The sequence below is a fragment of the Amblyraja radiata genome, chromosome 1, assembly GCF_010909765.2.
Source record: "Amblyraja radiata isolate CabotCenter1 chromosome 1, sAmbRad1.1.pri, whole genome shotgun sequence".
NCBI lineage: Eukaryota > Metazoa > Chordata > Chondrichthyes > Rajiformes > Rajidae > Amblyraja > Amblyraja radiata.
Genome location: NC_045956.1, coordinates 62,373,249 through 62,389,293, shown reverse-complemented (window position 1 = coordinate 62,389,293; position 16,045 = coordinate 62,373,249). Strand labels below are relative to the sequence as shown.

At 47.1% G+C, this 16,045-nt stretch overlaps 1 protein-coding gene across 1 annotated transcript in view; it reads right to left on the bottom strand.

Moving 5' to 3' along the window:
* Nucleotides 1-16,045, bottom strand: part of LOC116979108 (probable E3 ubiquitin-protein ligase HERC3) — a 91,704-nt gene that overhangs the window by 61,831 nt on the left and 13,828 nt on the right. The window contains exons 2-6 of the mRNA XM_033030622.1: nt 13,006-13,162; nt 10,858-10,934; nt 9,918-10,139; nt 5,092-5,183; nt 2,955-3,085 (exon numbers count right to left, since the gene is read on the bottom strand). Coding sequence (XP_032886513.1) covers nt 2,955-3,085; nt 5,092-5,183; nt 9,918-10,139; nt 10,858-10,934; nt 13,006-13,162 — 679 coding nt within the window. The remainder of the gene's footprint in view (nt 1-2,954; nt 3,086-5,091; nt 5,184-9,917; nt 10,140-10,857; nt 10,935-13,005; nt 13,163-16,045) is intronic.

The following is a 16,045-nucleotide window of genomic DNA, read 5'->3' as shown; positions in this document are numbered from 1 at the left end:
CATCTACCCGATCTATTCCTCTCATGATTTGAAACATCTGAAAACTGTGACCTCCAGGTTCAAGAACAGCTTCTTCCCAGCAACCGTCAGGCTGTGGAACACTGCGCAACACTAAATACAAACGTACCTCGGCACCGATCAACTATGGAGCTTGTATAAGATTGCACTACGTACAGCGGCTTTGCACTATTAGAAATATAATAGTGTTTCTGCCCACAATGTCTTTGCCAAACATGAAACACAGTTAAACCCCTGTCTCATGGTGCGAGTCGACCCACGAGTGACCCCGAGTTTAAAACAAATTAAACTCATGGTAATCACGTACAATTAACGTAGCGGGAACGTCGGAACTCGTGGACGCAACTTAGCGACTCGTGGCGCTAACGGCAGGTACCCGGGAAACTTGTTAACTCTTGAAAATTTTTAAACATGTTTAAAGATTTCCACGAGTCAAATTTACCCTTGAAGGTAAAATTTGAAACTATTAAACTCATTGTAAGAACGTAGTTGCCCGTGAGTTTACCGTAGTGACTCTTGAGTCTACCGTGGGTTTGGCCTGAGTGCCAGAAATGTTGAAGATTAGTCAGATCTTAATGGGAAATGAATGAATGGATGGATGGATAGGGGTCTGAAATTAACTTGGATACTTTCGATGGGAGAGAGCCGCCAATGAAGCTGAAGGTACAGAGCGAAGATGGGGGCTCAAGCATTGATGGGAAGGGTTAACACCGGGCGGGACGCGTGAAAAGTGACCATACTGAGGGAATTCCCACGTATATGAAGCAGAGAGAAACGTGAGTTCTACATAGATTATGTTTGAGCCAGCGAGGAGATATTTCTTCAGATAATGATTTTACAATGTGAGGTGACATTATAAGCCACGGGATATAGACACAAAATGCTGGAGTAACTCAGCGGGGCAGACAGCATCTCTAGAGAAAAGGAATTGGTGACGTTTCGGGTCGAGACCCTTCTTCAGACTGGTTTTGTGCTGTGCTGTTGCCGTATCTCTGGAGAGAAGTAATGGGTCTCGACCCGAAACGTCACCCATTCCTTCTCTCCAGAGATGCTGCCTGTCCCACTGAGTTACTCCAGCATTCTGTGTCCATCTTCGCTGGCGAGGAACCGTGCGTGTCCTTTGCAGGTTTTCGCTCTCAAACACAGATAACAGCAGATTATTAGGGGAAGAAACTCGTGTTCATGCCGCACGACGTGTTTGACCACCTGCCGCCGCTACTCAAGGAGCTTGTGCTGAGAGATAACCAGCTGTGGAGCTTCAACTGGGGCAGGCTTTACCTGCTAGGCAGGTTGGAGCTGCTGGCCCTCGGTAGCAACCTGTTGACCACGGTGCCTCGCATGCTGTCCAACTGCACCCAGACGCTGCATCTTCAACCTCACCCGCAACCAGATCTCCAAGCTGACCAAGGACTTCCTGCGGGACGTGACCTCCCTGCAGTACCTGGATCTCAGCTACAACAACCTGAAGACCATCCAGGCCTCCAGTTTCCCGGACAGCGCCATCAAACACCTTCAGGAGCTGCGGCTAGGCGGCAACTACTTTCTCTGCACCTGTGACGCCAGGTGGTTCGTGTGGTGGATCAATCAGAACACGGTCTACATCCCTCGCCTGGTCACCAATGTCACCTGCACCTCCCCCAAAGCTCACCGTGGCCATGGCGTCGTCATGGTGGACCTGCACTCCTGCGAGTTGGACTACCTGGGCATTGGCCTCTACACTTTCTCCGCCTTGATCACCTTCTTGCTCCTCTATTTGATACTTAAAACAGGCCTTCATTCACGGTGGTGCAGCTGCCTGACAGCGAATGCAGCGTCGGAGACCCGGGTTCGACCCCGACTACGGGTGCTGTCTGTACTGAGTTTGTAAGTTCTTCCCGTGACCTGCGTGGGTTTTCTGCGAGATCCCCCCACACTCCTAAGACGTAGAGGTTTGTAGGTTAATTGGCTTGGTGAATGTAAAAATGTCCATAGTGGGTGTAGGATGGTGTTAGTGTGCGGGGATCGCTGGTCGGCGCGGACCCGGTGGTCCAAACGGCCTGTTTCCTCTCTGTATCTCTAAACTATACTAACTGGTGAGAACACTGGACCTTCTTGGTCAGTTTATTATTTTACACTTATATACATTACACAGATCACGGAGTGTGAATTAAAGCTGGCAAGCCGAGATCATGCAAGAAACGGAGGAAAACGGGAGACGATTTTATTCAGCAACTCCATTCTGGCAGAACATCTATCCTGTGTTAAGAAACCTAACTTTCAGGGGATTTAAATCTTGAGTTCAACTTCTACTTGAATGTAATCGATTTACAAAAGCTTTGAAGTTCTCCCTGCCGTCCGTTTCTTAAACACCTTTACGTTATTTACAGCCAAGTATTTTAAATGCCATTTATTGCATTTTAGGAATGATAGGCAAGGATTTGATAAAAGCGGTTAATTACATGACAAGAGAAGCATGCAGCTACATAAGAGACACAGAGAAGCTGATCATCGGGGCAGTTCTGTCCATGGTCATGGGAGGCTTTTATAGTAAAATAAAACTGCATTACATATTTATCCATGTGATGATTTTTCTACACGTCGGTAGTCGTTGTTGGCTCAAGAGTAACTCGGGAGAGGAACTTGGTTCATCGCAGAAATAAGAAGTAAACGGCAAACTTAGACATACACGTGGGAACTCGTTTAAACTCGTGAACATAAACTTGGAATCTCTTAGACAACCACGAGTTTGATTTTTTCTTTCACTCGGGATCACTCGTGGTGGACTCGCACCGTGAGACAGGGGCTTTAAAGTAATCTCCTCTGCCTGCGTGTAATGCATATCCTTCCAAGATTGGTCAGCTGTGATTGAATGGCGGATGGGCTGAATGGCCTAATTCTGCTCCTATGACATTGATATCCTCTGCGTCGCGATTTATCTCAACATTTTAGTAGCTTACCTCCCGCAGGCAATCTGGGAGACTTTGATTCCATCCAGCCCCTCGAGCAGCCGAGGTTTCAGCTCGTCTCTGTCAGAGTTGTGGCCGAGTTGACCGTACGTTCCCGCTCCAAAGGTGTAAACAAGCCCATCCTGACGGAGACACAACTTCCAGGTTTAGGTTGATTATTGTCACGTGTACCGAGGTACCGTGAAAAGCTTTTCTTGCATTCGATCAGAACAGATCAGATGATGCTGTACATAAATACAATCAGTTCAAACTCAAGTACAATAGAGTCAGAGAGTCATACAGGAAACAGGCCCCGTGTCACACCTACACTAGTCCCATCTACACTGGTACCACTCTCCTGCATTTGGCCCATGTCCCTCTAAACCTACCGTACCGTGTACTTGTCCAAACGTTTTTTTAAACATTGTGATGATAGGTAGAGCAAAGAGGAAGATACAAAGTGCAGAAAAGGACACAAAGTGCTGGAATAACTCAGTGGGTCAGACAGCATCTGTGGAGAACATGAAACGGACCCTTCTTTAGACCAGTCTGAAAAACGGTCCCAACCTCGAAACATCACCTATCATTGTTCTCCAGAGATGCTGCCAGACCTGCTGAGTTACTCCAGCACTTTGTGTCCTTTTGTGTATTAACCAGAATCTGCAGTTCTTTGTTTCTATAGAGTGCAGAATTTAGTTCTCAGCATTGTAACACTGCAGTATCACAGACAAAGTCCAATGTCCACAACGGGGGTGGAGGTGCCACAGTATCTCACATAGGCACACGGTGCTGAGGCTTTAAAGGCACATTAACACAATAACACCACAGATGAATAATGAAAGGCCTAGATGGAGTCAAGTTTTATTTGTCACATACACATACAAGATGTACAGTGAAATGATGGTGGCAATGCAGCGGGATTGTGCAAGAACAACAGAACAAAACAGAACCAGTATTTATATATTTTTTAAAGTGGATGTGGAGAGGATGTCTCTGCTAATGGGAGAATCTAGGACCAGAGGGCACAGCCTCAGAATAATAGGACATACCTTTAGAATGGAGATGAAGAGTTTCTTTAGCCAGAGCGTAAATTCGGTGGAATTCACAGCCACAGGCGGCTGTGAAGGGCAAGTTAATGGATATTTTCTAAGCTGAGATTGATAGATTCTTGATTAGTGAGTGTGTCAAAGGTTACAGGGGGAAGGCAGGTGAACGCATTTGAAAGGGAACTACAGATCAGCCATGATCAAATGGCAGAGTGGATTCGCTGGGATGAATGGTCTAATTCCACCCTGGTCTTATGGTTTTGTGGTCTTATAGGCACATCAACCACACAAATACTGACACAGAGACACAAGGTTGTGCAGGTGCTGGAATCTTGAGGAAGTTGAATGTGCTGGAGGACCTCAGCAGGTCAGGGAATGGACAAGTGACATTTTAGGTTGGGACTCTTCTTTGGCCTGATGGATGGGGAGAAAACGTCGGCAAAGAGAGGTGGGGTTGAGACAAACCTGGCAAATGAGAGGTGGCTACAGATGAGTGAAGTTTGGCCCATATCCTTCTAAACCCGAGAGATGCTGATGCAGAAATCTTGAGCAGTCTGAAGAAGGGTCCTCACCCGAAACATCGCCAGTCCATTCTGTACACTAGTTCTAGCCTACACACGAGGGACAATTTCCCGAGGCCAATTAACCAATAAACCACGTCCAAAGAGTGGATTTTGATCTCTGCTCAAGACGAGTTTTGTTTAATACTATGTTAGTTGTGACTATGGAATAAAAGTTCCTTGTTAAGGAAAAATGCTGTACGGAGTTTGTACGTTCTCCCTGTGACCACGAGTGTTTTATCCGGGTGCTCCAGTTTCCTCCCACACTCTGAAGTCGTGCAGATTTGTAGGTTAATTGGCTTCTGTAAATTGTTCCGTGTGTGTAGGAAAGTGTTAATGTAATATAACGTGGTTTTCGCTGGTCGGCGCGGACTCGGTGGGCCGAAGGGCCTGTTTCCACGCTGTAACTCTAAAGTTTTAAATAAAAACTCCTTTTGCCATTGAGGTGTTACCAATGTCCTGGTTGTTACGGGATACGTGCAGTGATTCGGGTCCGTGTGACAGGTTACAACAATGATTACGTCTGAAGTGACGGGGACAAACCTTGTTCAGCACAGCAGTGTGGTGGGCCCCACAGGACACCTGCACGACTTTCTTACACTCCAGAAGCTTCACACAAGTGGGATGGTATCGAGCTGTGATGAGAACAGGGTAAGTTATTCAGCCTCCCTCTCATAAGTTCATAAGTCATAGGAACAAAATTAGGCCATTCGGCCCATCGAGTCTACTCCGCCATTTAATCAAGGTTAATCTATCCTACTCTCTCAACCCCATTCTCCTGCCTTCTCCCTATAACGTTTGACACCCTTACTAATCAAATGCCTGTCAATCTCCGCTTTAAAAATACCCAACGACTTTAGACTTTACTTTAGATTTTGGAGATACAGCACGGAAACAGACACTTCGGCCCATCGAATACGCGCCGACCAGCGATCACCACATACACTAGCACTATCCTACATACTAGGGGCAATTTACAATGTTACCAAAGCCAATTAACCTACAAACCTGCATGTCTTTGGAGTGTGGGAGGAAACCGGAGCACCCGGAGAAAACCCACGCAGTCACTGGGAGAACATACAAACTTATTACAGACAGCACCCATAGTCACTATCGAACCCGGGTCTATGGCGCTGTAAGGCAGCAGCTCTAACACTGCGCTGCTGTGCTGCCCTGACTTGGACTCCACGGTCATCCTTGGCAATGAATTCCACAGATTCACCAACCTCTGACTAAAGAAATTCCTCTTAATCTCATATTCTGAGGCCGTGCTCTCTGGCCTAAGGCTCTCCCATTGGTCGAAACATCCTCTCCACATCCACCCTCTCCTTCCCAATGGTAGGAATGAATTGAGAGCGTGACCAGGATGGTGTGGGTCTTTGATGATGATCAGCAACTTGGACATTGCCTCATACAGGACTGATTACACGCGGGGGGGGGGGTTGGGGTCAAGGAGATTCATCCCATGACCTCCCATCTCCTATCACCCAGCTCCTTCCCTGTTTGCATGTTTTCCATGTGACTCCGATTTCCTCCCACATCCCAAAGACGTGTGGGTTTGCAGGTTAATTGGCCCTCTGTAAATTCCCGCTAGTGTGTAGGGAGCGTATGAGGAAGTGGGGTAACATAGAACTAGTGTGAACTAATGGTCGGCATGGATGCCGTATCTCCAAACTAAACCAAACTTCAAGAATATATCATCTTTATATTTCACTGAGGAGAAGGAGCATTTTGCTGTGTGCATTATAGGGCACACAATGCTGGAGTAACTCAGCAGGTCGGGCAGCATTCCTGAAAACCATGGATAGGTGACGTTTTGGGTGGAGACGCTTCTTCATACATCCAGAGAGGGAGGGAGGCCAGTATGGGGGGTCCAAGAGGAGGGGGAAGGTGGGAGATGGGAGAAGGCTCGTTATTGGAGGGGGAAGCTGTATCACTGCCGACCATACAGAATGCACAAAACACACAAATAAATACCGATAAATCAATATATTATGCGAATAATAAGCAACCATAATGATCTCAAATGCATAATTCTATATTCATTATTTGATTTGTTTTAAACGCTGTATTCTGTGTAGAATCATAATAACTTTCATCGCTCCAACTGCAGTTCTGCAGTGTACCACCAGAGGGAGAGTGGTTACCACAGTTGCTGGTCTCAAGCAACAACAACAACAACCCTGATTTCTCTGGTGCTTTTAATCAAAATACCCCAGAGGGGAACTGCCGGACAAACTTTGACAACAAGTCAAATAAACAGCTTTCAGGTGACATTGAAGGCTTGATCAATCAAGTGGGATTTAAAGAATGAACCGGCAGGATTCTGAAAAGATCAATTTGGACGTTAGGAAGGCAAATGCAACGTTAGCATTCATTTTGTGGGGACTAGAATATAAAAGCAAGGATATAATGCTGAGGCTTTATAAGGCACTGGCGAGGCCACATTTGGAATATTGTGAGCCGTTTTAAGCTCCATACATGAGGGAGGATCTGCAAGCGTTGGAGAGGATGCAGAGGAGGTTAAAGAGAATGATCCCAGGGGTGACTGGGTTACGTATGATGAGCGTTTGACGGCACTGGGCCTGTACTCACTGGAGTTTAGAAAGATGAGGGGGGGATTACACCAAATAATGAAAGGTCTGGATAGAGTGGACTTGGAGAGGATGTTTCCAGTAGTGGAAGTGTCTAGGATAGAGGGCACAGCCTCAGAATAAAAGGATGTTGCGTTAGAATGGAGATGAGGAGGAATTTCTTTAGCTCGGGGGTGGTGAATCTGTGCAACTCATTGGCACAGACGGTGTGGAGCCTAAGTCATTGGGTATTTTTAAAGTGGAAATTGATATGTTCTTCATTAGTAAGGGTGTCAAAGGTTATTGGGAGAAGGCAAGAGAATGGGGTTGGATGGGGAAAATAGATCAGCCATATTTGAATGGCGGTGTAGACACAAGGGGCCAAATGGTCTAATTCTGCTCCTATGTCTTATGGTCTTAAAAATAGCAAATGCTAGAAATACTCAGCACACCAAGCAGCATCTGTGGAGAATGAAATGAGTTAATGTTTCAAGTTAATCGGCACTGGGAAAGGGAGAAAACAAGCCTGTCTTCAATGTCAGAGATAGGGAAGGGTGGTGGGAACAGGGGCAAAGTTGTAATACGGTGCAGACTAAATACTTTTAGACATGTTTTGTTCATCTATTGACCTGAGATGTTGATATTGTTCCTCTCTCCACAAGTTCTGCCTGACCTGCTGAGTGTTTCCAGTACTTCCTACTTTTATTTTGGATTTCCATCGTCTGTGTCATTTTGACTTTTCAAAGGTTGTAAGTAGTAGGCTGTGGGCCGAGGAGCTTTATTCTGCAGTTTCGTGAGCTAAGTCACCAAACTACATGAAATTTTCACATATTGTGTAAAGAAATGTATATAAATCACCCCTGAAACTCGATATGAAGAAGACTTGCACATTTTTATTAAATTAGAGAAAAACCGGAAAAATGTCGGGAATTTTTTAGTCCAATCAAAGCACATTTAACATTGAGTTGTCTGCCAGTTGGCCAATCACGCGCTTTGTTTCAGGCTAGCACACAAAATGGCTGAGGGGGCTTCACAGATGCCTGTTTTACTGGAGATTCCGATGTGTTGTTCTGTGGAATAAATGTCGTGGAAACTTGCAGCAGGTTAATTGTATTTAGTGGGAAAAGCATTAAAAAGGCTGAAGAAAGTGCTGCGAAGTGGATTAAAGTGCAAGAAAGCCTTCAAAGTCCCTGCTGATGTGCTGGAACACAAAGAAGGCCCCCATGAATCAACTCTAACTGAAAGGTAAGACTAAAGTCTGAATTTATGAAAATCTATCTGTATGGACTTTAATTAATGTAATTGCAACCTTTTATAATGTGAATAAATTCATTCATTCATTCATTCATTCCTTATTCATTCATTCACTCACTCACTTACTCATTCATTCATTCATGAAATTGAGGGTCTAAACTATAACACAGTCAATTAAACATTGTCACTAATGCCAGCTTGTTGTAGAGTAATAAGTCTTTAACAAATAATCTCGTAGCTGCCTGCGAAAACTTACCGGGAAAAAGTGCTCCGACCGCGGGACCTAGGTACTCGCGGTAAATAGCGATCGATATCCCTCCGTTTTTCTCCCGTTATCGGGGTCTGAAAACGACCGCCACAGACGGCACTATGTACAGCCTCCCCCCCCCCTCTCTGCCCGCCCGCGGAGATGATCCGCGATTCCGCGATCGCGAATCGGCCGCTTATTAATTGAGACCGCGGCTTCACTTTACCGCGAGTACCTAGGCCCCGTGGTCGGAGCACTTTTGTGCTTTGATTGGCCTAAAAAATTCCCGACATTTTTCCGGTTTTTCTTTAATTTAATAAAAATGTGCAAGTCTTCTTCATATCGAGTTTCAGGGGTGATTTATATACATTTCTTTACACAATATGTGAAAATTTCATGTAGTTTGGTGACTTGGGTCACGAAATCCTATTTCTAGACACATTTTTGATGCTCGGCCCACAGCCTATAGGGGGCGAGAGGTGAAGAGATTGAGGAGAGGAAATCCAAAGGGCAGAAAAGGCCGGCAGACATCTGAAGGGGCATAGACTGTGGAACAGTGCAGCACAGCAACAGCGAGTAGAGCTGCTGCCTCTTAGCAGCCCAGAGGCCCAGGTTTGATCCTGGCCTCGAGTGCTGTCTGTGTGGAGTTTGTACGTTCTTCCTGTGACCGCATGGGTTTCCTGCCTGCTCCCCATAACCTTTGACATCCTTACTAATCAAGTAATCCTTAAGTAATCAATTCTCCTCGTGACCGCGTGGGTTTTCTCCGGATTTCCACCCACATTCCAAAGATGTACAGGTTTGGAGGTTAATTCATCATCATCATCATCGTTGAAAACATCAAGGGGCACGCTGCCTTACAATGCTATGTACGACAGTGATCGCAACTTCTACTGAAGTGTGGATGGACGTTGGCTCACTAGAAGCTCATCTGCCCTTTGACAGGTCTTGTTTTTGCTCCTGCTTGAGGTCCACAACCCCCTCCTCACCTGGCAAACAAGGTGGGGGAGACGGTTTAGTCGCCGACTATCCGACCATGGAGCAGGTAGCACGGGATTACATGGTACCCGTGGCGGGGGAAACTCCCCCCTGACAGGTATAGGTTAATTGGCTTCTGTAAATCAACCTTTGTGTGTTGGATAGAACAAGTGTCAGTGTGAACTTGGTGGGCCGAAAGGCCTGTTTTCACGGTATATTTCTACACTAAACTAAACTAAAATTCCCCACGGCCAGGCGTGGACCCCAGAGATGGGCATGAGTACAATTGGGAAGATCCCCGTCCTCGTTTTTCTTACCCTTCACATCGTTTAGACCCAGCTGTCCACGGTGATTTGCTCCCCAAGCGAACACTGTCCCTGACAGAGACACTGCAATGGTGTGGGATCCTCCCGCTGCGATCTGAGCCAAGGGAATCCCAGCCAGCGCTGTCACGTGCTGCGGACTGTGCGTGGTACCAACGGCCTCGCCCACTCCCAGTTGACCATTTGTGTTCTTGCCCCACGCAAAGACTTGACCATCTCGGAGGAGAGATAAAAATGAAAACCTTGTCAAAAATTACACGTCAGAAAGTTTATGTCACATCTGCTCATGTATAATTCGATTAAGCTCGTTAATTCTCATTGGATACTTCATATATGGAGGCTTTGGAGAGGGTGCAGGACCGGTTAGTGTAGTTTAGTTTAGTTTAGTTTATTGTCACGTGCACTGAGGTGCAGTTACAAGCTTTCGTTGCGTGCTATCCAGTCAGCGGAGAGACAATACATGATTATAATCGAGCTGCAACTCTTTGCCAGGGATGGTGTGGAGCCAGATACAATAGTGGTATTTAAAAGACCTTACATGGACAGAGAATGGAGGAATAAGGATCACGTGCAAACACAGGAGATTAATTTAACTTACCATCATGTTTGGCATAGTCATTGTGGGCCAAAGGACCTGTTCCTGTGCTGTACTCATTTTATTAGTTCTAGCAGCAGAATTAGGCCATTTGGCCCATAAAGTCTACACCGCCATTCAATCATGGCTGATCTATGTTTCCCACTCAACCGCATTATGCTGCCTTCTCCCCATAATCTCTGACAACGTTACTGATCAAGGGTATCGTTCTACGCCGAGAGTGGCTCCGTACTGCCCCACCCACAGCGAGGCAATCTGCCTGGTCCACGTTTCCCAGACCGATGCGTTCTATTGACCAATGTGATCAGCTGGCCCATCGCTGCCGTGTGATACTCCTACCTTTGCAGAGAGCCAGAGAGTGATTGCTTCCACAGGCAACTTGAACGACACACCTCCCTGCAAAGCTGCTGAGTAACCTGTGGAAACAGATAAACCACGAGTCAGTCACTCAGGCAAGAACTTCATTTCAGCCCAGAAACTCTCCGTGTTACTCATTACCCATTCTTCCCGACTGTTATCAGGCAACTGAACCGTCCCCATGTGGTCCTGGTCACCCATCAACCACAATACAGAGCTTTAATTGGATATGTAGAAAGGAACTGCAGATGCTAGAATATACCGTAGAGACACAAAGTGCTCAGTTCAGTTTAGTTTATTGTCATGTGTTCCGAGGTACAGTGAAAGCTTTTGTTGCATGCTAACCAGTCAGTGGAAGGACAATGCAGTGGCAGCTTCTACTGGGAACTGCTGAGGGTCTGGAACTTGGTTGCTGTCGACCGGGGGCCCCCTCTGCCAGGGTGGAGAGGGTTCGGCCCAAACCGGCTGCCTGCCCCTTTTCCGGGGTTACGTCCGCATCTGTTTGGTACAAGAGATGTAATAGGCGCTGTCCACGGGCACCCTGGGGGGTATACAGGACCGCTGGGCACCGCGGGGGGTTGGAATATATCCTTGACAAGGATTGTAACATAGTTGTATAATACTCCGTATATTTGATATTTAGGATTATTTGTTTTACTTTGAACTAAGGTGGTGGATTTGTTGGTATTGTTTTGTATTGTGCCTATTATTCTTGTAATAATTGATGACATTTATTTTTGGTAAAAAGAAACAGTGCAGCGCTCCCTCAGTACTGCTCTCGCCCACGGTCATTTCCTCTTCTCTCCTCTCCCACACGGCAGAAGATACAAAAGCTTGAAAGCACATAACACCAGACTCAGGAACAACTTCTTCCACACGGCTATCTGAATGATGCCCCCCTGAGGCAAGGGTGTAAAGAGCCTGTCCCACCAGCATCCGATAGCATGCGTCTAGCGCGACCAAACATGGTCGCTTGGGGCGTACAGACTGGCGGGGCCAGTCCCACTTCGATCGGCGGAGGCGAATGGAGTTGTGCGGGGCTGGTCCCAACATCGCGCGGGGCTCCAAAAATCTTGCACTTTCCGAAAATTCCCGCGCGACAACGGCCTGTAGGCCCGCAGCCGCATTGAGGCCGTACGCAACGCCTCGACGGCCGTATGCAGCGCCTCGATAGGCATACGCAGCATCTTGATGCTCTACGCAGCATCTTGACGTCGTACGCAGCGTCTTGACAGTGTACGCCTAGCGCGTGGCGTTGCGCGATGACGTCACCGCCCGACGTCGTGCGACGTCCAAATTCAGTCGGCCCGCCTCCTGCCCAGCTGTTTGGTGAGTATGTCGTAAATTACGTCACGCGCGAATCTTGCGCGTACTTACCGCAAATTTAGCGCAAACTAAAGGCAAACTCCACTTCCGTTTGGTTACGCTAGACGCATGCAATCGCATGCTGGTGGGACAGGCCCTTAAGTTGAGGACTACATTACCTATGAGAGCATCGCTGAGTAGTCTGATAACAGCGGGCAACAAGTTGTTCCTGACTCAGTGCTAGATGCTTTCACGCTTCTAAATGTTATGGTTGGTGAAGTTCAAAAATCAACAGCATGAAATGTTGACAATACTCAGCTGATCAGGCAGCTTCAGTGGTGGGTGAAACAAGGTTAATATTTTAGGCCAATAACCAGCGCTGCTAAAAGTTGAAACATTTTTGTGGTGGCACAGTAGCGCATCTGGTAGAGCTTCTGCCTCACTGTGCCAGAGAGGTTTGATCCTGACCTTGGGTGCTGTCTGTGTGGTGTTTGTACATTCTCCCTGTGACCGCGTGGGTTTTCTCCTAGTGCTTCAGTTTCCTCCCACATCCTAAACATGTGTGGGTTTGTAGGTTAATTGTCCTCTGTAAATCGCCCCTCGTGTAGAGGGAGTGGATGAGAAAGTGGGGTAACATTGAACTAGTGTGAACGGGTGATCAATGGTTGGCATGGACTTGAATGGCCAAAGGGCCTATTTCTATGCTGTATCTCTAAACTTAAACTACACTACATTAACCATTCCTCTCCACATAGATGTCAACTAACAGATAGCAGATACCATTTGTAAGCACAATCACAATCTAATAATCAAGATAATTCTTACTTTGGTTTTGTGACGATGAAAGATTTATTTGCCACTCCACATTTTTGGTTTGGGACTTTACTGAAGTATACATTTCCTGCTTCAGACACGTAGAGGATGTTGGAGCCACCGATGTCCGCTGTATGAATCTTCTCGTCCTGTATCGCAGTGATCAGCTCTGTGCAGGAGAGGGAACAAAAAATATTGCAACTGCAGAAAGTAGAATTTAACACACACTGGTTTTATTAGGAAGGTTTATCAAGGGAGGAATCAGAATTTTAAATCTCTTCACTTCAGTTATGATCGACCTGTAGCTTTGCACAATAGTAAACAAAGCTTGTGTTCATTACAAAATTGGGGTCAAGGAAAGAGCGTTCACATCGCGGCCCTGTTTCCACCAATCTTTCCACCACCACGCACAAGAAGTACAAGAAGCGACAAGACAGACACCATTGTATGCAGATGCCGAGAGGCGTGTTCAGCTCCGGCTGAACAACTTCTAATCCTGTGTGTGGACTCGATAAGAAGAAGATTACAAAATTCAGGAGAAGCCAATGACCAAACCATAGAGTGAACCAAAAGACATTCCAACACGTTATAACAGATTCCACAGGAGAGCACATTTGCTAAATTGAAGTAGGAAGGAAATGCAGCTGTTGGTTTATACCTAAAATTGTAGATACAACGTGCTGGAGTAACTCAACGGGTCAGGCAACATCTTTGGAGAAAAAGGATGGGTGACATTTCGGGTTGGGAGCCTTCTTCAGACTCGCTTATGGTCTATCGGCTACATTGATCAACCTTTTAAGAACCAGGAGAACTACAAACCGTATATTCAGCTGACTGGCTTCTAATCTCTGGAATTCTCTTCCTTAATCCCACTTCTCCTTAATCCCACCTTTCTCCAGCATGCTCCTGTAAAATGCTCCTTAAAGCATACTTGGAGTTTATAAAGTCATGACTAATAAACAGGTCCTTCAGCCCAATTCTTGCATGCTGACCTAAATACCCCATTTAAGTCGTATTTGCCTGTATTTTGCCTATATCCCTCTAAACCTTCCCTATTATAGAAACATAGAAATTAGGTGCAGGAGTAGGCCATTCGGCCATTCGAGCCTGCACCGCCATTCAATATGATCATGGCTGATCATCCAACTCAGTATCCCGTACCTGCCTTCTCTCCATACCCTCTGATCCCCTTAGCCACAAGGGCCACATCTAACTCCCTCTTAAATATAGCCAATGAACAGGCCTCAACTACCCTCTGTGGCAGAGAGTTCCAGAGTTTCACCACTCTCTGTGTGAAAAAAGTTTTTCTCATCTCGGTTTTAAATCTTTACGATACGCCTGTCCAAGTGTTTTTTAAATGTTGTTATAGTACTTGCCTCAACTACCTCATCTGGCAGCTCGTTCCATAAACCCACCACCCTCTGTGGTAAAAAAGAGCCCCTCAGGTTCCTATTAAATCTTTCCCCTCTCACCTTAAACCTACACCCATAAATTCTTGATTTCTCTACCCTGGGAAAAAACTGCATTCACCCTACCTATTCTCCTCATGATTTTGTACACCTCTGTAAGATCACCCCTCAGTCTCCTGTGCTGTAAGCCCTCGAGTCCTGGCAACATTGTTGTAAATCTGCTCTGCACCCTTTCCAGCTTAATGACATCCTTCCTATACCAGTGTGACCAAAACTGCACACAATACTCTAAGTGCAGCCTCACCAACATCTGAGCTTCCACCCACATTCCTTCCTCTGACTTCATGCTTCACACCACTTCTGTCCTTCCCTCGCAACCTATTGCCTTCTTTCCATCTCTGGCCTTTGTCCACCCATCTGACAATCAAACCCTCCTCACCTGAATCCACCTATCACTTGAAAGGCTTTGTCCCACCCCACCTCTCTTCCAGCTTTCTCCCTACTACTACAATCAGGGTTAAGAAAGATCACCTATTCATGTTCTCCAGAGATGCTCCCTGACCCATTGAATTACTCCAGCACTTGTGTCTTTTTTTGCTCCAATATCTCCTTATAACACAATAAGACTTAAGAGCAGAATTAGACCATTTTTGCCCATCAAATCTGCTCCTCTATTTGATCATGGCTGATCAATTTTCCCTCACAGTCCCATTCTCTTGCCTTCCCCTTGTAACCTTTGAAGCCCTTTCATGCCTTGCAGTCATACATATAATAAAATAACAAAAACACACAATAAACACAAATTTAACATTCACTACAGTAAGTTCACCAGGCACTTCCTCACTGTGATGGAAGGCAAAAGTCTTAAAGTCTTTGTCTCTTCCCTCCTTGTTCTCCCTCTGTGCTGAGGCGATCCAGGCCTCCGATGTTGTGACCCCGCCGGGTGATGGTAAGTAAGTCAGTCCCGCGGCTGAATCCGAGCTCCGTGAATGGGCCGGTTCATACTCTGCAGCCCGGGGTGGTCGAAGCCGCCGAAACTGCCGCCATCCAGTTCAGCTGACAAAGCTGTTGTTGCGGGAGCTCCGGAAAAGCAGGTCACCAACCTGTGACCTGCAAGCCCCCGACGATGTCGTCCACTGACCCGTGGCCGAGCCTCCGAGGCTCCGAAGTCGGGTCGCCACCGGTGGAACGCAGCCACAACCCCGAAGTCGGGTCGCCGCCAGAAAGCCGCTCCAGCCCCGAAGTCGGGCCGCCGCTGCCGGAACGCCGCCCCAGACCCGAAGTCGGGCCGACGCCGCCGGAACGCCGCCCAAGCCCCAAAGTGTGGCCGCCACTGCCAGAACGGTGCCACAGCCCCGAAGTCGGGCCTCCGCCGCCACAGCCCTGAAGTCGGGCCGCCGCTGCCGGAACGCCGCCACAGCCCCGAGGTCGGGCCGCCGCAGGAACGCCGCCACAGCCCTGAAGTCAGCCAGCCTCGCGCTGGTAAGTCCTGGCCGGCTCTGCCTCCGGAGCCTCGAGGTCGGTCCCAGTTGGAGGCCGCCAGCTCCGCCATTAGGCCTCAGCACAGACGGAGACGGGGGATACGACAAGGAAAGGTCACATTCCCCCGAAGGAAGAGACCAAAACAAGTTTCTCCCACCCCC